The 24,381-nt window shown below is 51.3% G+C and overlaps 11 protein-coding genes across 11 annotated transcripts; 6 read left to right on the forward strand and 5 right to left on the reverse strand.

Moving 5' to 3' along the window:
- Window positions 1-518: 518 nt before the first annotated feature.
- On the reverse strand, window positions 519-2,248 carry M436DRAFT_78725 (MFS general substrate transporter; the record flags this gene model as incomplete). The annotated part of the gene is made up of 3 exons (XM_013575952.1): window positions 519-1,792; window positions 1,844-2,007; window positions 2,061-2,248. The coding sequence occupies 3 exons, from the start codon at window positions 2,246-2,248 to the stop codon at window positions 519-521; spliced, it is 1,626 nt and encodes a 541-aa protein (XP_013431406.1).
- A 1,001-nt stretch (window positions 2,249-3,249) lies between these two features.
- Window positions 3,250-5,021, forward strand: M436DRAFT_37955 (amidase; the record flags this gene model as incomplete). Its single annotated transcript, XM_013575273.1, has 4 exons — window positions 3,250-3,525; window positions 3,577-4,428; window positions 4,481-4,847; window positions 4,900-5,021. The coding sequence occupies 4 exons, from the start codon at window positions 3,250-3,252 to the stop codon at window positions 5,019-5,021; spliced, it is 1,617 nt and encodes a 538-aa protein (XP_013430727.1).
- A 178-nt stretch (window positions 5,022-5,199) lies between these two features.
- On the reverse strand, window positions 5,200-5,793 carry M436DRAFT_69918 (uncharacterized protein; the record flags this gene model as incomplete). Its single annotated transcript, XM_013575772.1, has 2 exons — window positions 5,200-5,475; window positions 5,527-5,793. 2 exons carry the CDS (start codon window positions 5,791-5,793, stop codon window positions 5,200-5,202), a joined length of 543 nt encoding a protein of 180 aa, XP_013431226.1.
- A 416-nt stretch (window positions 5,794-6,209) lies between these two features.
- On the forward strand, window positions 6,210-7,940 carry M436DRAFT_38874 (uncharacterized protein; the record flags this gene model as incomplete). Its single annotated transcript, XM_013575436.1, has 4 exons — window positions 6,210-6,300; window positions 6,360-6,687; window positions 6,740-7,049; window positions 7,101-7,940. The coding sequence occupies 4 exons, from the start codon at window positions 6,210-6,212 to the stop codon at window positions 7,938-7,940; spliced, it is 1,569 nt and encodes a 522-aa protein (XP_013430890.1).
- Window positions 7,941-8,928: 988 nt separating this feature from the next.
- Window positions 8,929-10,505, reverse strand: M436DRAFT_37502 (DNA primase large subunit; the record flags this gene model as incomplete). Its single annotated transcript, XM_013575195.1, has 2 exons — window positions 8,929-10,259; window positions 10,313-10,505. 2 exons carry the CDS (start codon window positions 10,503-10,505, stop codon window positions 8,929-8,931), a joined length of 1,524 nt encoding a protein of 507 aa, XP_013430649.1.
- A 193-nt stretch (window positions 10,506-10,698) lies between these two features.
- Window positions 10,699-11,860, reverse strand: M436DRAFT_69921 (4-nitrophenylphosphatase; the record flags this gene model as incomplete). The annotated part of the gene is made up of 5 exons (XM_013575773.1): window positions 10,699-11,361; window positions 11,414-11,505; window positions 11,562-11,630; window positions 11,726-11,747; window positions 11,798-11,860. 5 exons carry the CDS (start codon window positions 11,858-11,860, stop codon window positions 10,699-10,701), a joined length of 909 nt encoding a protein of 302 aa, XP_013431227.1.
- A 638-nt stretch (window positions 11,861-12,498) lies between these two features.
- M436DRAFT_78731 (uncharacterized protein) lies at window positions 12,499-13,326 on the forward strand (the record flags this gene model as incomplete). Its single annotated transcript, XM_013575953.1, has 2 exons — window positions 12,499-13,226; window positions 13,281-13,326. 2 exons carry the CDS (start codon window positions 12,499-12,501, stop codon window positions 13,324-13,326), a joined length of 774 nt encoding a protein of 257 aa, XP_013431407.1.
- A 697-nt stretch (window positions 13,327-14,023) lies between these two features.
- M436DRAFT_78732 (SET domain-containing protein) lies at window positions 14,024-16,462 on the forward strand (the record flags this gene model as incomplete). The annotated part of the gene is made up of 3 exons (XM_013575954.1): window positions 14,024-14,155; window positions 14,215-14,723; window positions 14,941-16,462. The coding sequence occupies 3 exons, from the start codon at window positions 14,024-14,026 to the stop codon at window positions 16,460-16,462; spliced, it is 2,163 nt and encodes a 720-aa protein (XP_013431408.1).
- Window positions 16,463-18,717: 2,255 nt separating this feature from the next.
- M436DRAFT_78733 (uncharacterized protein) lies at window positions 18,718-21,009 on the forward strand (the record flags this gene model as incomplete). The annotated part of the gene is made up of 1 exon (XM_013575955.1): window positions 18,718-21,009. One exon carries the CDS (start codon window positions 18,718-18,720, stop codon window positions 21,007-21,009), a length of 2,292 nt encoding a protein of 763 aa, XP_013431409.1.
- Window positions 21,010-21,826: 817 nt separating this feature from the next.
- Window positions 21,827-23,092, forward strand: M436DRAFT_78734 (GTP-binding protein sarA; the record flags this gene model as incomplete). Its single annotated transcript, XM_013575956.1, has 13 exons — window positions 21,827-21,845; window positions 21,915-21,958; window positions 22,019-22,060; window positions 22,131-22,148; window positions 22,207-22,217; window positions 22,271-22,299; window positions 22,356-22,409; window positions 22,465-22,496; window positions 22,553-22,571; window positions 22,628-22,696; window positions 22,752-22,811; window positions 22,865-22,893; window positions 22,949-23,092. The coding sequence occupies 13 exons, from the start codon at window positions 21,827-21,829 to the stop codon at window positions 23,090-23,092; spliced, it is 570 nt and encodes a 189-aa protein (XP_013431410.1).
- Window positions 23,093-23,591: 499 nt separating this feature from the next.
- On the reverse strand, window positions 23,592-24,239 carry M436DRAFT_78735 (uncharacterized protein; the record flags this gene model as incomplete). The annotated part of the gene is made up of 1 exon (XM_013575957.1): window positions 23,592-24,239. One exon carries the CDS (start codon window positions 24,237-24,239, stop codon window positions 23,592-23,594), a length of 648 nt encoding a protein of 215 aa, XP_013431411.1.
- Window positions 24,240-24,381: the final 142 nt, after the last annotated feature.

Consider the following 24,381-nt stretch of genomic DNA (forward strand, 5'->3'; position numbering starts at 1 on the left):
ACTGTTGTTCGCATGGCTTAGACACATATCAATGAGAACCCCGGAACGATTGCAGCCGCGCGGAAAGCGCCTGTTGTTGTCATGGAGCGGGATGGCTGGTGATGAATGAGGTGATGCGAGATGTCACACCACAGGCTCCTTCCGCCGCGTCGCCGGCAGCTGAGCTCGGGGAGAACTTCGCCGGTCCTTTTTCTCGAAAACTCATCTCTATACGATCTCCAATTTCTTACTGTTGTCTTTGCCTGCATGTTTGTAGACGATGATAGCCGTGTCTCGCGTCGTGAAGGTCTATTTCTTGTTTTGAGAGATGGAAGGTTGACGTGCATGTTCCAGGACGACGCGCATAACAGCTCACGACGATGCGACTGCAAGGTGCTCGCTAAGGAATAGAGTAGGTCATAACAAATCGTATCAACATATACATACATCAACGGCTCTCTTGTACCCACAACCATCGCCTACATCCGTGGACCCCTTCGACTGCCGTGGGGAACCATCTTCCATCCCATACTGACGGCCTACATCGCTTTGGTCTTGATCAAATGCTGGTACTGCGAAGTAGTCCACTTGCGCATCTTCTTCCCAAACATGATGAAGAAGAGTGCAAACACGGTGATCGCAAAGCTCAAGCAACCCACAAACACAAAAGTGTTCTGCAACCCCATGCCTTGGATCCACGATTGAATGCCAAAGGAAATGCCAAACCCGATGATGTTTCTGATGAGAATGATGGTGGTCACGACCTGCGTGTCAATCTCCTTGTACGAGTCGAGGATGTAACTCATGGTTACTGTGCCGCCGACACTGAGGCCAAAGCCCACGAGACCCATACCGACAACAGGTGCGATCCAAGGCAGTCCATGAGCGGCAGTGGCGCCATACATGATCAAGCCTCCGGGCATGATGAACGCACTTGGGATGAAAGCCCAAAGACGGTATTCAGGCTCTCTCCAGCCTCGATTGCGGTTGCTGAGGTATACTGTGAGGCGATCATTCAATGGACCCGAGAAGTATGCGCCGATCAAAGACCCGATGAGTGGTGCGAACCACACCAGTCCTATAGCACTGTTTGAGAACAGGTATGGCGGTGGTGCGAAGATCAGAGCGACGGTCGTACCCATGACTGCCAGCCAGCTGACACATGTGCCGTAGTTGATGCCACACCAGACGACTGCTGGAAGACTGCAACACTTCAGTGGCATCCACCACTCGGTGAATACGGCAGTCCAAGTAGTGGGGTATGTCTTCCACAGACTGTACTGGACCCTGAACCCTTCTGCATCGAAGACTTCTCCGACGATGGCTTCGGCATGCTGGTGTGTGCTCTGGCTGTCGGCCTCTTTGGCCATGGACTTGTTTGTCAACGTCTTGTCAAGTTCGGGCATGTCGGCAGTGCTAACCAGAGCTTCATCGTGGGCATCCAAAGGCCGGATGAAGTGAGTCTCTTCCAGAGTGAAGTAAAACAGCACCAGCAAGAATCCAATCACTATCACCCCCCAGTAATACATCCAGCGAACGGACTGTCCAACGACCATGTAGCCACCACACACTGGACCGACAAAGCTGCCAAAGGCCAAGCCGAAGACATAGGCACCCAGCTTACCACCACGCTCATGGGCGAAGTAGATGTCTGCAATCGAGATGGCAGGCAATGCCTCGAAAGGAGCCGATCCAAGTCCTCTGAGGATGTTGACCGCCCAGTATTCGCCGTATTGTTTCGAGACCGCCATCCAGATCTCGGACACAAAAACCAGAAGGAGCGTCCAGATGTATACGGACCGTCGACCGAATTCTGCATGAATGTCAGTGACGAGCTCTCACGTGAGGTATAGTGGTCACATACTGTTTGACAATGGCACGAAGAAGACGTTTCCGACTCCGAGTAGCAGCAACATGACGGCGCCTGCATAGTTCAGTTGGTTGATGCCGGTGTGGTAGATCTGCAACAGATTGAGGTAAACGACAGAGTCGCCGTTGGTGATGGCTCCAAGAGTCGCGCTGTAGAACCTGAGCAGATGTTAGCTGATGCACTTTCAGTCCAATTCGATGGGGCCACTTACACCAGGAGGAAAAGGTGATATGACTTTCGCCATTTGGACCAACGGAGAGGATCTCGAGGGTCGCTCGAAGGTGTAGGCATCAAGATGATGTCTTTGGACGAGAAGCCATTCTGGTGTGCACCTTGCACTAGGTACACTGTACCAGGCACCACATCATAGTCAGGGATGTCTTGTCGAACAGACTCCATGAGAAGAGAGGCAATGGGACTTGGGTGTGCAAGTCGATAGAAGTTTGAGAGTGGAGGTACAAGTCAATGAAGATACAAGTCCGGTATTCGAAAGGAACGATCTGTGAAGACGATCGAGTGGTCTTATGTATGACCCCCCAAGTCAAGAGCTCAATGATAGATGAAGTATAGGGTATCAAGTTCAGGATCAGCGGCAGCTATCAACGAGGGTGAGAGTTCCGCCGATGGCGGTCGTTCGCCGCAGCTGATTGATACTACATCCTGTCAAGGTGTGGCAGTATCTCGAAGATGCACAAGGTGGCTTGTTGAACTCGAGGGCCGCGCCAGATAAGATGCGTTGACAGCAACGGCTATGTATTCCCAATCGAGAAATACCGCCCTTTAGTGTAATGGTTAAGGAGGACTGTCAATCGCCAAACTCTGGGGGGGTGATCCGCTGCCTTCGACGCAGCATCGCTGATGTTTTGCGTAGCAGATTTGTGAGGTTGCAACGTACTTTCGGAAACTTGCGCGAGTAGTGAGCAGAGATCTATCTTGATAGGACTCTCCAATCACTCTTGAGAGTGTCATAGCAGTTCAGCGTCATCACAGGCGTCAATGCTGTCCCCCGAAGCTCTTCGGAGCGCCGGTATGTGACCTCCTCCTTAGCTTCTGCGATCACCAAACCCCGCGCTTTGTTTGACACTCGCGACTGATAAACTTTTGTCTTTTGTCTTCGCCCACCGGTGGATATACAGGCGGACGTCTTCATGAGGAAATAGCGCCTTTCGTCACGCGATAACTAACCCCTCACGTCGAGCGAGATACGGACATGTCTGAAATCAAAACACTCAACTGCCGAAGCGGAGCAGAACCGCTGTTGACAGATAGCGAGGTCTTTTAGGCATATCTACAGTCTCCCCATGATCTCAATATAAGGCTAGAGCTGGCCAATCCTTACCTTGCGCACCCTCTACTTCATTCTGATTTCCGTGCCATTATACATCGTTGCAAGAAACACTATGGCTGGCGACAAAACATACGTGGATATCTCTCGGGCCAAGTGTGAACAGAGAGATCGATTCATCAGAGACGATTGGAGGATCTCGAAGAAGCTGTCCCTAGGAAACAATGTTACCCAAGTGCCCAAAACTTGTGGCATACTTACCGAGCGAGAGATCGGTATCACGGAAGATAATGACGCCGTGGATCTCGTCAAAAAGATACGCCAGCAGGAATACACTGCAGAGGAAGTCACCGTGGCCTTCTGCAAGCGTGCCGCCATCGCACAACAGTTGGTAAGCTTTTCTCGACAACTTCTCCAGCTTCGTAGCTAATTTTTCTCACAGACCAACTGCCTCACTGAGATCTTCTTCGAAGATGCAATCGAAAGAGCTCGTCAACTCGACCAGGAACGCGCTAGTAACCCTTCAGCACCATGGAAGCCTCTACATGGGCTTCCAATCTCGCTCAAAGACTCGTTCAACGTGCCAGGTCTTGATTCGACTATTGGCATGACATACTTTGCGAACAAGCCAGCTACCGAATACTCAGCTCTACCGAAGTTGCTACTTGATCTGGGAGCTGTGCTCTACTGCAAGACGAATGTGCCACAGACCATGATGACAGCAGACTCGGACAACAACGTTTTTGGACGCACACTCAATCCTTCGAACTTGAAGTTGACCGCAGGCGGCTCTTCAGGGGGTGAGGGGTCACTTATCGCAATGAGAGGCAGTGTACTGGGAATCGGCACCGACATTGCAGGCAGTATCCGCATTCCCAGCATCTGCAACGGCATCTACGGCGCCCGGCCCAGTTCTGGTATCGTGCCTTTCGATGGCCAGCAATCACCAGAGGATCCTGGAATGCCCGGTATCGAAGTCGTGGCTGGACCTATGGCGACATCGTCGAGAGCTTGCGCTTTCTTCATGAAGACAATCATGAGCGCTCAAGCATGGCGTTATGACACGTCATGCTTGCATCTCCGCTGGCAGGGCCATCAGAGCAGTCGCAAACCACGCATAGGTCTTGTCCTCGATGATGGTGTCTACACACCATTCCCGCCTGTACGCCGTACTATCCGGGAGGCAGCACAGAAGCTACGAGATGCAGGTCTAGACGTTGTGGAGTTGAGATTGCCTCACGTTCCCGCTGCAGTGGGTATAACGTATGGCATGTTTGCAGTTGACGGTTGCGAGGTAAGCAAACTTGACCCGAGCTCAAGCCATATCTAACATGTATCTTCCAAAGTTTGTTCAGAATCTCATCAAAGAAGGCAAAGAGCCGGAAGTCGAATCTGTCACGAGAGTCAATCTTGCTGCTATTCCCAAAAGCAGTCTGCAAGGTTATATGGACTTGACTGCTGGTAGACGTAAGCTACAGGCCGCATACCACGAGTTCTGGTTCGAGAACGAACTGGATGCTATCATACTGCCTGGAGCCCCTCAAACAGCGACACGCTTCGACGAATGGGGTCCTATCAGTTATACTATGCTCTGGAACTTCCTGGACTACCCTGCGACTATCATTCCCACTGGCAGAGTTCGCGAATCTGATGTCGCTGACGGAGACGACTCAGCGTTGTATGGCGAACAAGACTTGAAAAACTACAAGCTATGTGAGTAGTCACGCGCAGTTCTCATGGATGTTTGGCTAACAGTTGCTCCCAGATGATTCTCCTGAAACATACAAGGATGCACCATTGTCTGTACAAGTCGTCGGAATGAAGCAAGAGGATGAAGCACTGGCAGAGATTGTTGGTCTTGTGGATAGCATCCTCAATCACTCATGAGGCTACGGATCTGTTCTTGCCGTACCTCGCTCAAATGCAAGAGATTTCTTCAACAAGCATGCATGAGATGAACAATATGTGAGCTATCTGTATGCAGACATCGCTGTCAGATCACAATTTAGGTGTTCTACGTCGTGTAAGAAAGACTTCTGCACACATGGAGGGGGGATGTTTTTATTCACATAAAGTTTGTCAGCTCATAAGCATCTATCAAGATCCTGCTCTCGTCCATAGCGAGGACACCTATACCGAAAACGCTGTTCATCCAGTCATATGGTCCAGAAGCCTCGAATTGCAACCGAGTGAACCACTCCACTTCGTCTTGAGTCATACGAGTACGAGTTGCAGGGTCGATATCCACACCAGGGCCAGGCTTGAAGATACCCTTTGAGACCACATAGATATAGTGTCCGTCGTCGGTCTTCAGCGTATAGCGAGCGTTCAGTTTCATGAGCTATCAGGCGATGTCAGCGAGAGATAAGCGATCGCAAATTTTGCGACTTGCCCCTGTTCCTCCGATTACAAGACCCCAGTCTGCTCCACTCATGTGTTCTATGATGGCTGAGATTTTGGGGCCTTTGACGGTGCCGCCAACGATGGGCATAATGACTCTCGCGTTGCTTGTGCCAGTTTGAGCCCCTACGACGTGGTCGTCTTTCGCCATCTCACATTCAAGGCGGTATATGAATTTCATGGATGGTGTACGCATCTCGATCGATCGGTCAGAGAAGGCACTACCGGGAAATGCTGCTTGTGGATTTTGGGCAGACATGCTGTAGATGGAGAGGAATGATAGTTTGCAGGCACAAGGGAGGCGCAATGCAGACTTATATATACTTGTCTAGGGCACGGGATCGTCTCTCAATCGAATGCCAGGTTATACCTGCCCGATGTAGTAACCGAGGTGTCCTTCGGGTCGACTTATCATACGTCAGGGTCTTTCCCGCAGCAAGTCAATCGTTTGCGCAAGAGCGATCTCCAAGCTTCTCTTTTCCATCTCGCATACATTCTTCTCTACGCTTGACTCTTCGAATCCAAGACAACATGACGTGGTCACATTGAAATGTTCAGTGGACTCCTGTGCTTCGGCCGCTATCAATACTTCACCCCGCACCTGTCCTGCTTGACAGACGATAGCCATTGAGCAGCGCCTACAACGCTCTTTCGCGTCCTCTCAATTGGTATGCGATGTTTACCAGATTCTCGAACACAAGCCAAGGTCTCGTAGAAACCAAACCCCGGCCGAGATCGAGTGGATTGAATATCAGTTGCTTGCCCTGTGAGTTTTGCCCGCAAGATTCCAAGCCATCGTAGTGCTGACGTGTGACGGACCCGAAGGTCGACGGAAGAAGAAGAAATGCGATCTGACCAAGCCGATATGTGGAAGATGTCGAAACAGTTATGGCCAAGATGAGTGTGTATGGTCAGACGGCCATAAAGGGCGTCAAAGTCGATCTCGAAAAACTACCTCAACTCAGGAGTCGGAACCTGCATCATCATCCACACCAAGCACCCCGAGCAGCTCTACAAGCACTTCCTGGAGTTTGTCACGTTCAGTGACAACGATTGAGCCATGTGATAGTCCGAGTGCAAACTATCCTATGGATCGTGGGTTCGAGAATTTCTGCTCTTGGAGCATACCAGATGTTGTGACGAACATATCACCGTGCGGACAGGGCTAGCTTTCCATCAAGTGGGCTTTTAGTAACGTCTCACAGCGATCTATCACCGCAAGCATTTCTGAGCATCTCTGCGGCCTTCCAAAACCAGATTCTATGTCTCGACAGCGACTTCAAGGACTCGATTGTTGTGCGTAGTCTTCCTCTAGCTCTCGAGCACCCGACTCTTCTAAATGCCTGGGTTGCGTGCAGTGTCATAGCACTTTCTCGCTCAATGCCCTACTGGCAGGAGAAAGCAATTAGACACTACGATAGTGCCGTTAGCGGGCTGAGTCAAGCTCTCCAGCATGGCCAGCAGACTGATGATATGTGGAAAAGAGAGACCGTTCTGCTCCTGCACTTATTCGAGGTAAGATCGACGTTACAAGATGCGATCATCAACCGCTGACTTGTAGGATAGGGATTCCAATCCAAAGATGAAGAGTCCGCTCTCGGGAAGGCCCATCTCCGTGGAGCACACGAGCTCTTCAACATGACTGTTAAAGACAAGACTCCCATGAGCCATCACGAGATATTGGTTCTGGAAGCTTACATCATGCACACCGTCAACAACCATCTCTTCCAACCAGATTCGCAACTATCGATTACACATATATCAGAGGCATTGAAAACACTCACTTCGGCTTTGGAACAACTCAATATGGACTGCAACTGGCGCAACAGCCCCTGGATTGGATTTGGAGGTCCAGAACTAGCGGACTTGGTGTACAGAGTCTCGTTCTTCACTCACAAATCAGGTCTGGATATCGAAGATCACCAGGAAGTGGAGAACATAATAGCCCGTCTTTCATCGTGGACCGCCCCCGCCTGCCTGGAAGAATCACCCTCAACACACCTCGACTTGCCGCCCAGGCGCTTGGTGTTGCTCGCTCAGGCTTATTGGTGCGCATGTTCCCACCTTGCAACGCAACTCGCACAAGAAGCAAGTCCTATTCTGTCCTTCGATCCCAATGCTTTTGTTACTGAGACCTTGCAACTACTGGACCAGCTCATTGAACATGAACACACGATCAACAATCATCTATGGCCGTTACTTGTCGTTGGAACAGCAGCCACGGATCTAGCGGCACAAGAGCACATCATCTCGCTTCTGCCCCAGTTTCATCAAGGCCTTGGTCCAGCTTCTTTAAGAAGAGCCGAGAGATTTCTGAGAATTGCTTGGAAGACCGATCCGCAAGGGTTGATGTATGGCAGAAATATCTTCAAAGACAAAGAGGCACTGTATCAAATGTTCTTTTGAAGACATGCATACTGGATTTTGGGAAACCACAAGATCTTCTGACGCACGCAACATTGACCTGCCAAGTCTCAGCTCTACCGCTTTTTTTTTTCGAAAGACACCGATGACCAACTTGACCACAGGACTGAGCGACCATCGGTGTACGCTCCACGGAACATAAAAGAGACTTCCGCGAGCCTCTACGAACGGTCGGCATGGATCCAAGTCAGTGTTCGCAAAGATCTGGGGGCAACACTTTCCAGCTCGCCCATCGAGCACTGCTAAGACAAATTGCCCTAAGATCCACAATCGGCGGCCGTGTGTTCATGCACAAACACCCCGGTCGACGACGTGAATCATTCCGCCTTACCAGCCTCTGCCAAATCTCGACATGTCTCTGGGCACACAAGTGTCGCAGCACTCAATGTAAACCACCAAGACTTTTGTAAAGAACGACGAGTGACATGGCCATACGAGTCACTGTGGATTCGACACCATTGACGTTTCATGAACCGGAAAACAGTGCGGTGAAGGCGACCATATCACTTCTCGACACGTTCTCGTGCTTTCCGGCACCAAAAAAGAAAATGGCTCGGATCATCAGATATAGCAGATCTATCTTCAGAAAGTACGGTCTTTGATTTCGTTAGGTCCGAAGAACATTTCTCACACTTTCGTACATACTTTTCCCAATTTCTCTACTGTACAGCTATCTAGATATTTGGTAGATCTGTTAATGTCAGACAGAGTGTGAAACAAGAAGAAGCTGTATCTACATCCCCAGCAGAGCACTCGATCATTGAGAATACAGAATGCCTTGTTCATGAATTTTCAAGATTGGTATCTACCTAAACTTCTACAAGAATGTCATTTGTGGGAAAAATCAAAGATCGCTGTCTTCTTACAACGCCATCAAACGCCAAATACGCTCGATTCACAGTTTCTTTCCCTTCCCTCGAACCCAAATAAAAACGCTCGTAAATAACAACAACGATCGCCGGAGAAAATACTAACCCTGCGAGGTCTGCGAAGGCCCGTCTACACCCATATCACCACTCTGGAATTTATTGAGATTCTTGAGCATGAAACTGCGCTTGAAATAAGTGTTGGGATGCGTGATAGTATCAAGCTCACTCTGCGGCCACAACGAAGCATCCTTGACCTTCTTGATTTCATTCTTGTGTTGATGTTCAAAGACGCGGTTGCAAGCAATGTGGAAGCGAGTCTTTGTGACATCCTCCTTGACTGCTTTGAGGACTTCGCGGTCGTTGACGCCGGTAGTTTGAAGTAGACCCATAAGATTATCTTGGCTGAACCAGCGGTATGGGCACCCATGGCTTTGACCACTGCTGGGGACGTCGGTGATGAGTTTCTGGCACGAATAAGGTGTGTATCCTCTGCCGCGTCTGTTGGAGTCACCGCCAACGTCGCCGTAAGCGTGACGGATGTTGTAGAGGTATTCTTTCTTGAACTTGTCGTCGGTCATGAGTTTAAAACTCTTGCGCCAGAAGACGATACATTCGTTCATGTCGAGACCGATGCCTTTGAGGAAGAGAGAGTATTGCAGTCTGGCGAAATGCTTCAAGTGGCTGTTCTTGCGTAGCTCGCGGTGCAGACTTTGCATGCAGAGAGGGAAGTGGGAGGCCAGGGCGTCGATCATGTTGGCGGTGATGACGGTTGTGTCGGAGATGGACGAGGCGTCAGCGTTGTAATGGGCGTCTGGCGAGGCGAAGGACTTGGACAAATGCGTGAGAATGGGGGAGAGACGGTTGTCTTCATCCATGCGAGGCAGGGCACGAGCAGCCAGTTCCAGACCGGCCTCGAGTTGTCTGCTGAACTCTCCAACAACCATGCTCGTTTGCTCACGCATGTGAACATAGGCTTTGCCCATCTTGAGGAGAACCTTGCGTTGCTCGACCAGCTCGGGAACATTCTCCCAGTCGACCTTGAACCACGATTCCTCGTCGTTCTTGAAAATACCAGTAGCGCTCTTCAGATCGTCCAGCATACGGGCCTTTTCGTCGTCGGATACAGTCTCCCAGCTCATATTGAGACTTTGAACAAAGTCTTTGCGTTCTCGAGCATCGTTCTGGTTGAGTCTGAGGCGGAAGAGCTGGGTCTCGAGTCTGGCAAAGCGCTTCCGTAGGTCGTCCGTTGCGGAGAAGGCAAGTCGAAGAGTCCAGTGTGAGTAGTGATCGCGCTTACGTTGGAATTTGTGCTCGGTGGACCTTGACGAGTTCTGATCCAGGCGTAGGTACTTGTCCAAGATGGGCTTCATGTATGTCGAGGTTTCTTCGGCGCTGCGGTTGCGGAATTGGCATGACTCAAGTTCGGCGAGGACTGTAGAATGAAAGTTTAGTGTGTGAATCACGAGTGGTAGTTGGAAGGCATACCCTTCAGTCTGGCAATGCCCCATTCTTCAAACTGTTCGAGTGCAATGTCGCCGGTGGGAGGCAGGTTGTAGAAGTTCATGGCATGCTCGTAACTCTGCTCCTGCCATTGTGACTTTGCAAACTGCCTCTTGCGAGGATCGAGCACCGCTCTTCGCTTGTTGTCGAGTCGTGCCACTGGTCTAGCTGCCAACATCTTGAATGTCTATTGTTCGAGTAATTGTGATTACCAGAGTCGCTCCTTCTGCAATGGAGACGCGACGCTCTCATTGTACCGCGACGCGTTATGCCAAGAAATCAATCAACGAGGATGGCGCGTCATGCAGCATCTGCACTAATTTGCATAATGTAATGCTCGCTCTCTATACATATAATACTCTATCGATCATCTAACCCAAGAGGTCACCGAGCTTGTTGACATAGGCCGATGGAACCACAGGAGCGTCCTCCGCCAGGAACTCCTCCTTCTTGCTCACACCAGTCAGGACGGCCAATGTACCTCCAAGCTTGCCCTCGATACCGAATTGGATGTCTGTATTGAGACGGTCTCCAATCATGCAAACACGACTGCGGTCGAATTGGAATTTGCCCTCGACCGCATCCATCATAGCTTGACTAGGCTTGCCCAGTGCTAGAGGCTCCTTGCCCCATGCCTTGACCAGAGGAGCACCCACTGATCCAGCACCAGGGAAGAGAGTGTGTGAGTTGGGTAGAGTCGAGTCGGTGTTTGTGGCCAGGAAGACGGCTCCTCTGCGGAGGTAGTGGTATGCCATGCTCAGCTTCAGGTAGTTGACGTTGAAGTCGAGACCGGCCAACACAACCCCGACGTCAGGATCGAGAGCACTACCGTTAGCAATGTTGGTGAAGTCTTCTGGCTTCATTTCGCGACGAAGGTTGGGATCGGTACCGCCGCAGTATGGGACATTCTCAGACGCCAGCTCGGCCTCGATGCCCGATTCTCCGAGAACGAAGACCTTGTTCTTGGGCGCCTCGAGCTTGAGAATGCGCGCAATGTAGATGGCTGCACTGTAGGCAGAGCCGAAGACTTCTTCCTGTAGTATCCAGTCAGCTCAGACTCGGTAATGAGATAGCATGGCGACGTACCACTTTGCAAGGAATGTCCATGCTGTCAAACTTCTTCTTGTAGTCTGCACGCGACTTTGTGCTGTTGTTGGTCACAAAGACCAATTGCTTGCCTGTACATGCAGCTCAGTATGGCTGTCTCTTCCTGTTGTGACCACTGTGTGCCGACCTTTGCTTCTGAGCATCTCGATGGTCTCCTTGGTGCCCTCGAAAAGATGATCGCCTGACCACAGGACGCCTATCCTTCTCGTATCGTCAGTCTCGGTAGATTCGTTGGTTTGCAAGTCGTCATGTTGGGCGTGTAGGTGATCGAGTTTCGGGGCAGTTGCGTACCATCGCAGTCGAATAGAAAGACCTGCAGGTAGTTAGTACATTGTTCATCTGTGGTCCCGTGTCAAGACTTGCATCGAACTTGTCGAGGAACTCCTCAATGCCTGCCTTGTCGCCAGTCAGGAATTTGGGTGCCATGATGGTTGTACAAGTGTTTGGGACAAGATCGAGTCAACAAAGTTGTTGGAAGCGCATGCCCCTCCAACATCATCGTCACTCTCCGAACCCGGCCCGCGTTTCGGCTGTCCGCAGCGAGCATCCATCTTTCTGCACCCCTCCGACTGCCAACATCGAAGCCACCTATCTTCAAGAACTACCAACTCTCGGTAGACCTGTGTCTCACACATACAGTCCAAAAGTACCCAAATCTCGGTATACACTGTGTGCAGCGAATCATGTAGCTCTTACAAGCAGGTATTATGGTGTTTCCAGCATCAGTAAAACGCATGTGCATCCTACCTCATTCAATCACACCAGTAGCTGTACTTGACTTCCAACCATGCACTAGGACTAAGTGTTCGGGACCTGTTTTTGCACGTCCTCCACGAACAAGCATTTGCTACCTTCTCCTCATTTTCAGTCCACCATGTGTACCACCAAGCAACAAGAAGAACCAGCAGGCTTTGCCTTCACTTTGTTGGCATCTTTGTTACGCACAAAGCACACAAGAATAGAAGTTTCACTGAGTCCGAGCATGACCACAGCTGTCTTTCTTCCCAATCTACTCATATAACCACGATCTCAACACAGTGCCCACGAACAAACAGAAGCCAACAATGGTCATCATCAGAGCCATCGCCCACAGGGACACCGCCGACCTGGCCCACTGCCTCAGCAACCACCAACCCCACCGACCCCGAACCTTCATCCCCGATCTCATCCAAGGAGCCCAAGTCAAACCCTGCACCGGCTGGCCAAACCTCACAAAGCCACCCACCAACGGCTGGTGGGCCGACAGACAATCCTGTCAATGCCCACCCTGCTACTTCTACTCCCTCACCGATCAAATTAACTCTGGCGCTTTACCTTTCTCTGTCGCTGTTCCTCTGGCTCAACTTATCAATGTGGGGTTGATACGACTCAATTTCCGTCATGCTGATCACAATGATGTGTTTACGACTGAGGATAGAGATTATGCTTTGTCTCTGCACAGAGATATTTGCTACGGCATCAATTCGGGTCAGCTTCCTCTGCAGTTGCTTGAGATTCTGCTGGTTGCTTCACGCAAGGCTGTGTTGAAGCCTTCGGATGCTCGGGAGCCAGAGTATCAGCACAAAGAGTTTGAGTTGTATCTTAAGCGTGCCATCAGGAAGTGCAAGGAGGACCAAAGCAATGGCCAGAACGAGGAAGACAACGATGAGCAAGCTCAGGAGGGTGCTCACCAGGAAGACGACCACGACGACGACGACGACGACGACGACGACGACGACAGTGATTTGAGCCTCTCTTCCTCTGATGAGGTCGAAGATGATGGAGCTCATGATGGTCGCTCCGACACTGAGACGTAAGTTTTCCTCTCTTTTTCTCACCAGAATTTGGATCACTGACTTGCTTACAGCGCTTTCTTGTGGACTGCTTCTGCAGCCATTCGATCTCGTCCATAGGGTCATCAGGGCACAAACCGTGCGACCTGATTACTAACTATCTTTTACAATGTGGGTAGATGACACGAGCTCCCCAGGATGCGACCACAAAGGAAAAGAAGAGAGATCCGAAGAAAAGAACGAGCGGGCAGTGATCACGGTCGGATGGAGCAAGCAACGTATTGGAGAGTGAACACAATGGAGAAATCTATACTTGCAAGCTCCGATGAAAGCACGGTATAAACATGCTGCTCGTAGGTATAAGTCTACTCTTCTGATTATACCTGTACATTGTGATGATGTTTGTGTTTAACATCGCCCGGGAGTGATCGCATCATCATCCTTCTGCCTGGAACCAGAGACATCGGTGATTATACCACAGCATTGGACAAGAAACTCCGATGAGCTCCAAGAACTCACATGTGATGAAGACCCGGCCGATGGTTGTGTTTGTACTGTCCACGGAGTCGTCGAGATATTCGGACCCTGTCAAATCGTTGATAATAGTGAAAAGAAATCATCCAGTCGAACCATCGCAAACGACATTCGGCCGGACGACCAAGGCAGCGACGATACCGTCGAACAATCCAGGACCGCAGTGAACGTGCCTCTTTTCTCTTCACAAGGTGCTTGTCTTCCATGCAAACATTTCTTTCTGTCAGAGTCGGGTACCTCACCAAGCAACCAACCTTGTAACATCCCGACGCGACGTCCAACCATGGAAGAAGACCCGCTCGCCTATCACAAGTCTGTCCTGAAAGACGAGATGTTGGCACGAAGACTCAGACAGGCAGGAGATCTTCGCAGAGTCTCGCAGTCTCGCAAGCAACTTACGAAAGAGTTTACCAATGTAAGCAGAAGACGGAGACACACTTATAACTCAATTCAATACTGACCGGTATGTCGTAGCGACCTCTACCTTCTTGTCCTGAGACAAGACAGATTGCTCGTCCTGTGCCCGAGGACTTCTACAGGCCTTGCTACCTCCCTCCCGCTCACTTAAAGAAGATTCTCTTGAAGGATCTCAAGTTCGAAACTCACCATCGTGGCAGCTTCTTGCTCCTGCGCGTCTTCTGCCAGCCCTTTCGCAAGTCAGCTGTCGTGGCTGCAATCGAAGATGAGACCAGAGATGTCGACAGACTGGTTGTCTACCAGACCAGAGAGTCCCTTCGTGCCTTCGAAGTCCTACCAGAGAGCTCTGTGGTTACGATCAAGGAGCCATTCTACCACATGGAAGAGGACGGCCGGTACGCACTTCGGGTCGACCACCCGTCCGACATGGTGGTATTGGACCATTTCCACAAGCTGTATCCAGAGCAGTGGCAGAATCATGAAGAGACGCAAATGACGGCTATGAGTTGGAAGCTCGAAGGTGACAGAGCCGTCATGGGGGAAGAGTACCTGGAAGCACACCGCTGGTAAGTACCAAATACTCACTCCGAACTGCACAACATGTTTTTCGCATGGCCATCGAAATGCACAATTGTTTCGAGTCACGGAGTAGTATCCAAAGAGAGCGACTTTCTCATCAACTCTCTTTGGACAGCTTCTTCAATGTCAAATACATCGTGCATTTTCACAACCAGTACTTGACTTACCCGTGTCCAAAGAGAGACGACTAATTTGTGTTTCCAGTTATACCAGTGGCCTTGCCTGCGTGGACCCAGAGGCATACGAGGGTATGCGCAACCCGATGCGCGACCTATGTCGCAGTCGCTCGCTGGCCGACCTCCATCTCAGTCGCTATGATGCGTCCGTTTTGGACGCTTTCAAGTCGATCTCCAATCGCCAGGATGACAGAGCCAAGTCAGAAGACGCAGAAGCCTGGTTCTGCCGCGGTCGAGCCAACTATCAGCTTGGACATTATGCTAATGCTCTCCACGCCTACGAGCGCATGCTCATGCTTGCTCCGACTGACTTGCAGTGCCACCAAGAACTGGACAGAACGAAAAAGCGCCTTCTGGAACAGCGGGAAGGAGCATACGACTTCGCAGAGATGATCGAGGAGGTTACCAAGAATGGTTACTTTGCCGATCGTGCCAGCTTCATTTCGAAGACCGAAGCGCGCCAGACTCAAGACCGTGGTCGTGGACTTTTCGCAACCAAGGACTTGCGCATGGGCGATCTCATCCTGTGTGAGAAGGCGTTTATGACCGCACACCCCAATGATCGCACACCAAGATCGACCGTGCCAGTATGGCTCGACAGCGTCCAGAAGGTGGTCGACAGTCCTTCGCAGAGCAAAGACCTGCTTGGTCTGTACGCTGGACAACCACATACCTCGCCCATCTCTGCTCCTATCATGGATGGTGTTCCGGTGGTCGACACCTTCAGGGTCTCAAGGATTCTCGATTTGAATGGCTTCAGCTACACCGTGGGTCGTGAATCACACGCATACGGCACCTCGGCGATGATGACCAGAGAGAGCCCCAAATCGACTGGCCTGTGGATACGCGTCGCCAACGCCAATCACGCTTGCTTGTCGAATGCGGTGAGAAGCTTTGTCGGTGATATGATCATTCTCAGAGCCGCAAGGGATATCAAGAATGGCGAAGAGATTACTATCTCCTATCAGAAACCTGCGCCACTCCTAGCAGACCGTCAGAAGGTTCTTTTTGACTCTTGGCGTTTTCAATGCAACTGCCTTCTCTGCACATCGGAGGCGAGCTCCGTGGCCAAGATGCACGATCTTGCTGAACATGTCGAGACTTCTATGGCATTCGTGGCAGACAGAACCTTGGACACAATCCTTGCTGCCGATTCAGAGCTGATCGCGATGGCTGAGATCGTTGCAGAGGACCTCGAGGAGATGTATGCTGACAATCTGATGCATCGTCTACCTTGCCTTGGTATGGGCGACATCTGGCAGTGGCTTTGCCAGACATACTGCCAGAATCTCAACAGAAGCCAGCTCAAGCGCTGTGCCATCAAGGTTCTTCAGAGTCATGGCTACTGGATGACTCTGCAAGGCTCCCAATTGAGCATAGATCTTGCTCATGGAATACCGACCGTTGCAGTTGTGGACGCCTTGATGTATCTGGCTGGTGTGGCTGAAGGAGAGCAGCAGATCGAGCTTCGCCGGGAGTTCGAGGCCTGGGCCAGAAGGTTCTACGAGATTGTGAACGGAAATATGACGGGGTTCGAACTGAAGTACTGAGAAGCAACACGAGGAGTAGTGGCACAAATGCAACTGGGCTCCCGCCTAGACAGATCCCCTTACTCAACCAGATGCAACGATAGTCATCGTAATATCATCCGTCTGCGATATCTTAATGCACACCTTGTCCCTTTGCGTATGATAGAGGGCCATGGCTGATGGTACCAAGGCGATCCAACAAACACGGACTATCTGATACGTATGTACATTTGGTGATTCAGATAGGCGTTGAAGGTGGAGATCCTTATGGTAGCGTTGATAGTGGTCCATTAGCGACTCGTCGGTATGTCAGATGTGGCGAGCCGGTCATTCACGGCAGCGTAGATGCAATCCATGCAAGCAACCCTCATTTGTTCTCAAGCCAAAGGAGGGGGAGTCGATATTGCGGGTCAAGTTGGGGTTCTTCATTTGACTAGCCAGACCCGGGTTGCGGTTGGAACAGGGCTCGGTATCAGTAGACAGCAGGTGATTCGTGGGCCAGAGTGAGCGTGTCAGATGCTCTGTGGCGGTATCACGTCTGGTCCAGCTTCGAACAACTAGGGTCGCGACTAGCTGAACGGAAAGAGAAGGCGCGGACTCGAAACTGCAGACTCAGGAGAGCGGGGCTGGCATGTTGGTTGGTTCGAGTAATAGATATCGAACCCTTTATCCGTGAAGATATACAGCCCCCACGCGTATGCATCTGCAAGCTGCGAGTAACAGCATTCGAGTCTGTGCTCTGAGGTACTGGGTACATGCACTCAAGTTGATGTTGGGAATGGTCTTCTGCTGAAAACATTGAGGACTCGGAGAAATACCAGCTACTGTACCTACTTGCCACAAGCAGAGGTTAAGAACGTGTGTTGTCCTCTGTCGAACAAGATTGCCGCCATTATTTGCGACAAGAGGCACAAAAAGAGGTGCGTTGAGCGGTGAAGACTAGGTTCTGTCACAACTGATTGTACGAGGAAAGGTGCTTCGGACGACGTTTACGTGGATGCATGGCGTTGCTGCACCTGCAGCAGAAGACGCCGCCTGGCGCAAGAGCAAAAATGCCGCAGGCTCATGCTCCTGCCTGTTGCAACTTGCATCCTGCAAATGCCTTTGCCGGCAGCAGCCACAGACATGTCTTTGAGATCGGCAGAGGACAATCCAAGCGAGAAAGACACATCACAAACGCGGTGTCAAATTCACGACACGAAGGAGTTGTCACGAGGTTTTGAGTTTGACAGAAGAGAGTGTCAAAGTCGCGAACAGCCGGCAGTCGATGAGAATTCAGAAAAAAACACAAGCCCCAACGCGGGAATCCCGCTTTTCGCTGTAGCGTCGGGAATTTCACTACGTCAACGTGAGGCATTTGTGGTCTGTCGCGCAACGACGACAATTTTACAGCATCAACATGGCAACCGGTGCGGGTTTCAGAGTGGCAACATTCTTGATAGAGCCAACACGTGCAAGATGTGCAACCAACAACGAAACGGCGGGCTTCCAAGCCCAAGTGCGAAGCGGTGTGCAGCAGACAGCAGATCGAATCGAGGTTGGAAGAGGGGGTGGAAGGAGCACGAGCGGTTTAGGCTCGATTGTTGTTGGTTGGGCGAGAGGGAACTGTGGGTGGGCCCGTGAAAATGGCCGCGGCCCCGAACAATCGCACAGTGCCCTCTGCACTGGGGGGCCTTCTAGTTTCCAAGTGTGCGCTTCCGAGCAGCAATTTGCGCCTGCTCTCTTCCTGCACTCCATCAACTCGCCCTCTCGTCCTCTCGCCCCTCTCTGGGTCGCGTGCGCGGTGCGTTTGTGAGTTGCAGCTGACCTAAAGACTCTCTTGTTCCCTCTCGTCGTCTTTCGACTTGTTCCCGGCAAACCCGAGTGATCTGCAAGTGAGCGTCATTCTTGGATCCTTGGCCACCACCAAGCAAGCAGTATGGGCTATGCTATGTCTGCGCATTGCCGAATGCTGTCGCGACTAACACTCTGCTAGGCGCTTGTCTTATTATCGCATCGGCCTCGTCGTTGTATTCTTGAATCCAGCTACCATGTCCGTTCAGGATCTGTAACAACAGCCTTCGGCTCCAAAGCGCGTCGTCCTACCAAGGGAGTCTCTGTCCTGTGGTTTGCGCCACGCTCTATACATAAATCGAGTCTACGCGCATACAGCTTTTTACGACGCCGGCTAAGCCACCAAACGCCCACGAACGCTTGCATCACTTATGCCTACTTCAAATAGGCTCCTCACCCTGGACATGGCACATATGGCTCCCTCCCAAAGAAGCATTTCAGCCATGGGACACATCGACTCGGAACTCTTCGCCGAAGCAGACGAACCACCGGAAAGAAAGGATCAACCACCGCTCGACTCTCCTCGTCTCGACGCCGCCTTTATCAAATCACTACCCCCGGCTTTCACCCGCAGGGAATCTCTTCTTACCCGCCAACTACACTCACCGGAACCCGAACACCCCCACGAGGATGAACACCATCGCGCCAGGGCCATCGTGCGTGGCATGTCAGCATGGAGCAACCATAGTATCGCCTCGACTGCTGAGCTTACCAGCGATAACGACCTAACCAGCCCTGGAACTCGTGAAAGCACTCCAAGTCCTCCTCTACCACCAACCTTGATCAGGGATTCTATATCCGCATTGGAAAAATCTCCATACAAGGAACCGGTCATCCTTGAGGACATTAAAGCCCAGCCTGAGAAAACAGTGGAGGCCGAGCTCGGTCGTCCTAGATGTATCACCTTCGCTTGTGGTGGCAGGAAGCCCGCTTCGAACCATGCTACTTCCGAGAGTGAGCAGGAAAAGAAGCAAGCCCCAACGCCTGCTCCTACAGAGCCTCCAAAGCGCAAGACATGCATCACCTTTGCTTGTCCTTCCAAGCCTGCCGTCCAAACAGCCCCTGTCAAGGAGAAGACGAAGGCAATTACTCTGGCTCCCACGCAAGGACCCAAATCAAGAATCGTCAGTCCCGGACCAAGAATCTCCAAGACCCAAGCTTCGCCAAAATCTTTTCCTAGGAGTCACCGTGGTTCCGACTCGACTGTCAAGAATGATTCGCCGAAAAGCCTTCGCAAAGGCCCGTCGCTGCCCGTCAGAAGACGTAAATACAGCATGGAGAATGACGATGTGCCTGGCGAAGAAAGAAGATTTCACGAGTTCGGACCTTCAGAGGAGGAAAGCGAACAGTGGCTTGAAGAATCTGGCTGCTATCGTCAACGCTTGACCGTCAACGACACCTTGTACAAGGAAAATATCATCAGACAGATTGGCGAAGAGGTCGAGGAGGAGGCTATCGAAGAGGACGAAGATGACGAAGAGATCGAAGAAGACGAGGATGAGGATGATGAAGACCTTGAAGATCTCCATGTCCAGGGAGCTATCTCGGACGACGCAGTCTCTGATGCTGGATTCCAGACAGACGACGAAGACGGCTTTGCGGTCTCTGACAGTGAAGGCGACGACAGCGAAAATGAATGGTGGGCCCCTCGAGGCCGCTCAACCGCTGCTACTTCTATGGAACAGTTGGAAAATGCCCAGCTTACTCGTAAAAGAACCAACTCGGACTCCTCACTAGGATCAGCACACGGCGAGAATACGACCGCATCTGCTCCTTACGGCATGGTCAAACGCAGAAGCCGAGCACTCAAGATCAACCGTCCCCAGACTCCAGACCTTCCCGACAGCACCGACTTCGTCTGTGGCACCCTCGATGAGGACCGCCCTCTCGAGCAAGCATACATCATAAGCCTCGAGAGAAGAAAAGCTGCCAAGCACAAGGCGAAGCCCCAGGACATCGATCCTACCTTCCCTACCTCTGATCCGGATATGGATGAGGAAGATGACGACGAGGACGACGAAGAGGTCGAGGAGAGCGATCATCCTCTTATCATGCACGGCAAGATTGAGATGAACGAAGACATGGGCTACCGTGGACGTCGCAAGTCCAAGACTGCTCTCAAAAAGAAGTCCATCTCCCCTCCTCATCAGCGACTCCGTTCACCTCCTCCTCCCAAGCATCGCTCTCACCGTTCTCCTCCACCGTCAGCCAAGCGTTTGCGATCGCCTGCCCCGATCAAGCGCACTACTCACAAGTCACCACCTCCTCGCAAGCTCTTCGGTCAATCACCCAGACGCATGAGATCACCTCCACCCCCACCCCGTCGTCCTACATCTCCACCACCATCTCTGCGCAGTTCCGTGGAAGGTGTCTCTGCTATCAGTTTCACTCCAAGAGCTGCGCTGGGCCGCCGCCCTCAGCCTACTCATACTGCCTCGTTACCCCGAGTCGAGAGTCAGGTCAAGATTGGGCAGAACGCAATGACCCCGTCGCTTGACGAACACGATGATCCTTTATCCGGTATGAGAACAGCTCGTGGCGCTATTGACATTGTCAAAGGTCTGGAGAAGAAACGCCAGCGACGCAAGGAGAAGCTTTACCAGAAGCACTGCCAGAAGGGTAAAAAGGACCAAGAACGCAAACCAAAACCTGGCAAGGGCGCGGAAAGAATGAGAGAAGTTGGACTCGAGCTGGCTGCTTACAAAGGCAAGAAACAGCACGTCCTCTCCTACTAAAAGACTCGTCTTGATCACGGGCTTGCGACGCCGTCAACACAGTTGGCACATTACAGTCTCGTACGAGTCTGCTGGTCGTCGCAGGTACACAGATGATCGACGAACAGAGCATCTTTACTGACGCGGGCCTCTTTCCAGCTGCGCACGAATCGCCCACTGGAAGCTCGTAGTCCTGATATTTCCTTTCGTCCACGATGGAGTCGCGCGGCTCAGGTTACAGAACACCTCCGGCTGGCCGATGCGCGCACATCAATACATAATGATACCTTTCTCTGTATATAATACATACCCCTGTTCCTTCAGTACCTCGTGGCTAGGGGAGCTTTTTTTGCTCAGTTTTGTTCTAGACAGCGATGATTTGGAGGCCCAAGATACCACTTTTGCTTGCATGGATGGACATCAGAATTGGCGTTCGTCTTTTTCAATAAGGGTACGAGAGTTGAGCATGCTTATCCATGATCAGGATCAAGTGGCTTTTCTCATTTTGGACCCAGCCAGGATTGCAGATAGAAGAAATCACAATCGCTAGCAACTATCTAATCACTTGGTTCTGTTGCAATGTCTCTTAGTGCTCGTAGATTGGAGTTTAAATGCAACGATGACGAATGAAGTTTATGGTTGATGGTCGACTTGTGATGGGTTTGGTGATTGTCTTGGCACTGGCAGCTTCCCAGATGACGGCGGCGGCGGGACCAACGTGGACATTGCCTAGTTGGTGATAATAGTTGTCCAGACTCACATCTGCCATCCACTCAACCCCGGACTATCGCAAGGTCCTCCTCTACACACCGACTCACAATCACAAGCGACCGACAAGATGTGGCTCGTCGACTGGTGTAAGTGACGGCTGTCGCCATGGCGTTTGGGCCTGAGAGGGAGACAAGCGCTGACACGAGCCATTGCAGTCTGGGATGTCCTCGCCAACCTTGGCCTGATGAACAAGCACGCCGTATGCCACATCCAAAATTCCAACCGCCTGCGATCCCAATACTGATAGCGACGCCCATAGAAACTGCTGTTCCTTGGTCTCGACAATGCCGGAAAGACCACGGTGCGTCCGACATGGCCTGTTTCCCCCCTAGTCGGACTCGATAGCTAATCTAATCTGAACTCGCCAACAGCTTCTTCACATGCTCAAGGTACCTTTGCTCCCTGTCTTTGCGCCTCACGTGCTCAACAGTAGCTGACTCCTCCTAGAACGACAGAGTGTATGTCTACCCTGCCTACGAACCCCGCAAACAGTCCAACTCACAATCAACAGCGCCGTCTTGAACCCTACCCTCCACCCTAGTACGCTTCCATCCTACCGAACACACCGCAACACGCTTGACTGACATGGCACACAGCCTCTGAGGAGCTGAGCATCGGCAACGTCCGCTTCACCACTTTCGACTTGGGCGGTACGATCATCTGAATGCAAGAGTCATGGGAATACACAGCTGAGATTGGAAACAGGTCACCAGCAGGCAAGACGTTTGTGGAAGGACGTGAGTTGCTGTCAGGACACACTTATTGGCTTCAAACACTGACAGGCTCCATACAGTACTTCCCCGAGGTTTCTGGTACTTGAAAAGAGCTTCAGTCTGTCTGCGAGCACGCGAGCTGATAGAGTGTTTAGGCATTGTCTTCCTTGTTGACGCCAAGGACCCCGAGCGTTTCATCGAGAGCAAGGCTGAGCTCGATGCTCGTACGTTACACAAATGCGGAACACCAACATCATGTGCTGACAACATGTCTTACAGTCCTTTCCATGGAGGATCTCTCCAAGACCCCCTTCCTGATTCTCGGCAACAAGATTGATCGTAAGCTTGACCGCCAGTGTCGATTGACAGAACATGCGACTGACTCGATGTAGACCCCAGTGCCGTCAGCGAGGACCAACTCGTACGTCTTATGTGACCGCTAATACAAAGATTCCAAGGACTAACAGATTCCGCAGCGACACGAGCTTGGTCTTTACCAGACCACCGGCAAGGGCAAGATCCCTCTCGAGGGCATCCGCCCCATCGAGGTCTTCATGTGCAGTGTTGTCATGAGACAGGGCTACGGTGAAGGTATCCGCTGGTTGTCGCAATACGTCTAAGCCGGACGCATTTCTTACTACCTTGGCACCATCACCCGGGGGTTTAGCATGACAGAGCCGAAGAGTATATCCTCGGATCCCACCAGATACCGACGCACCTGAGCACAGCCAGGAGCTTAAACAGTTGGCAAACGGACGTCAAAAGATTATGAATCCACGTCCGAAGAGGTACTACTCTCTGATTTCGATTTCGTGGAGGCGTCAAGTGTTGTCTTTTTACAAATTTGCTTTTTCCCTTACAGAGCCTTGCTGAATTCGACTATCGAAGAATGCAGTGTGTTCTCTCCCAAGCCATAAGTCCTTGTACAGAACGTGTTGTCAGCGATAACAATTTCACCCTCGAGCTGCCCCAACCGACCCACATTGGTTTTTCGACTGCTGATTATGGCTTTGCGTTTGCAAACTCTAGTCTTTCCATGTTCCGAAGACCGTCATCGTGTGACTATGCCAAGCCACCTCCTGCAAACCATTATTGTTCCCAGAGCTGTGTGTTCTCTCTTCAGCTCTGACGTCCAGTCTTGCTCACATCAAGGTTCAGTTTGCACATCTGTGCCATCAAGGGTCCTCGTCGTCCTCCTCCGATCCACTCTTGTCGCCAGACTTGTTTGGTCAATTTCATGTTCATCTCAGGAGCCCCTGCTCTGCCTCTCTCGATCCAAATATCCAGACCACCATACTCATGGCAATTGTCAGCAATATCTTTGATGAGTCGCTTGACACCATCCTGCTGGTCATCGTCCTCCAATCGATGATCGCACGCATAGGCCACATAGCCCTTGTCTAGCCTGTCGATAAGATCGTCACTGGTGGATATTCGACGACCTACGAGCACATGAAAGCTGAATGTCGTGTGAAGAGTGGGCACTGTGCTCAGGGGCCACTCGCTGACGTTTGTCAATCGCATTCGCCATATCTTGTCGCGAGGCTTTATGGCAAGATACCACTCCTCATCGCAAGAAATCGCTGTCCAGAAGAAGGCCGAGAACCGACGCAACAAGACAGGCATGACCTCTTCGCTAACTTGATCCGAGACGTAGGTGAGAGAGTGGCGGAGGACTGCCTCTTTAGGGTCACTGAAGATGTATTCAAAGATGATGAGGCGAAGTTCAACAGGGAGTCGAAGGAAGTGTGAAGTTTGGGTCGACATGATCGACGGTATATAGATCACGACTACTGGCTGCAGGGCGATGGACTACGTTCAAACATCAGTATGGATTCTATCAGACGGATCAGTGTACGAGGGCGTGTGTACCTATCGTTAATCTGGACAGGGACCCAGATTACAACAT

This window comes from Aureobasidium namibiae (genome assembly GCF_000721765.1).
Source record: "Aureobasidium namibiae CBS 147.97 unplaced genomic scaffold scaffold_2, whole genome shotgun sequence".
In the NCBI taxonomy this organism is placed as follows: domain Eukaryota; kingdom Fungi; phylum Ascomycota; class Dothideomycetes; order Dothideales; family Saccotheciaceae; genus Aureobasidium; species Aureobasidium namibiae.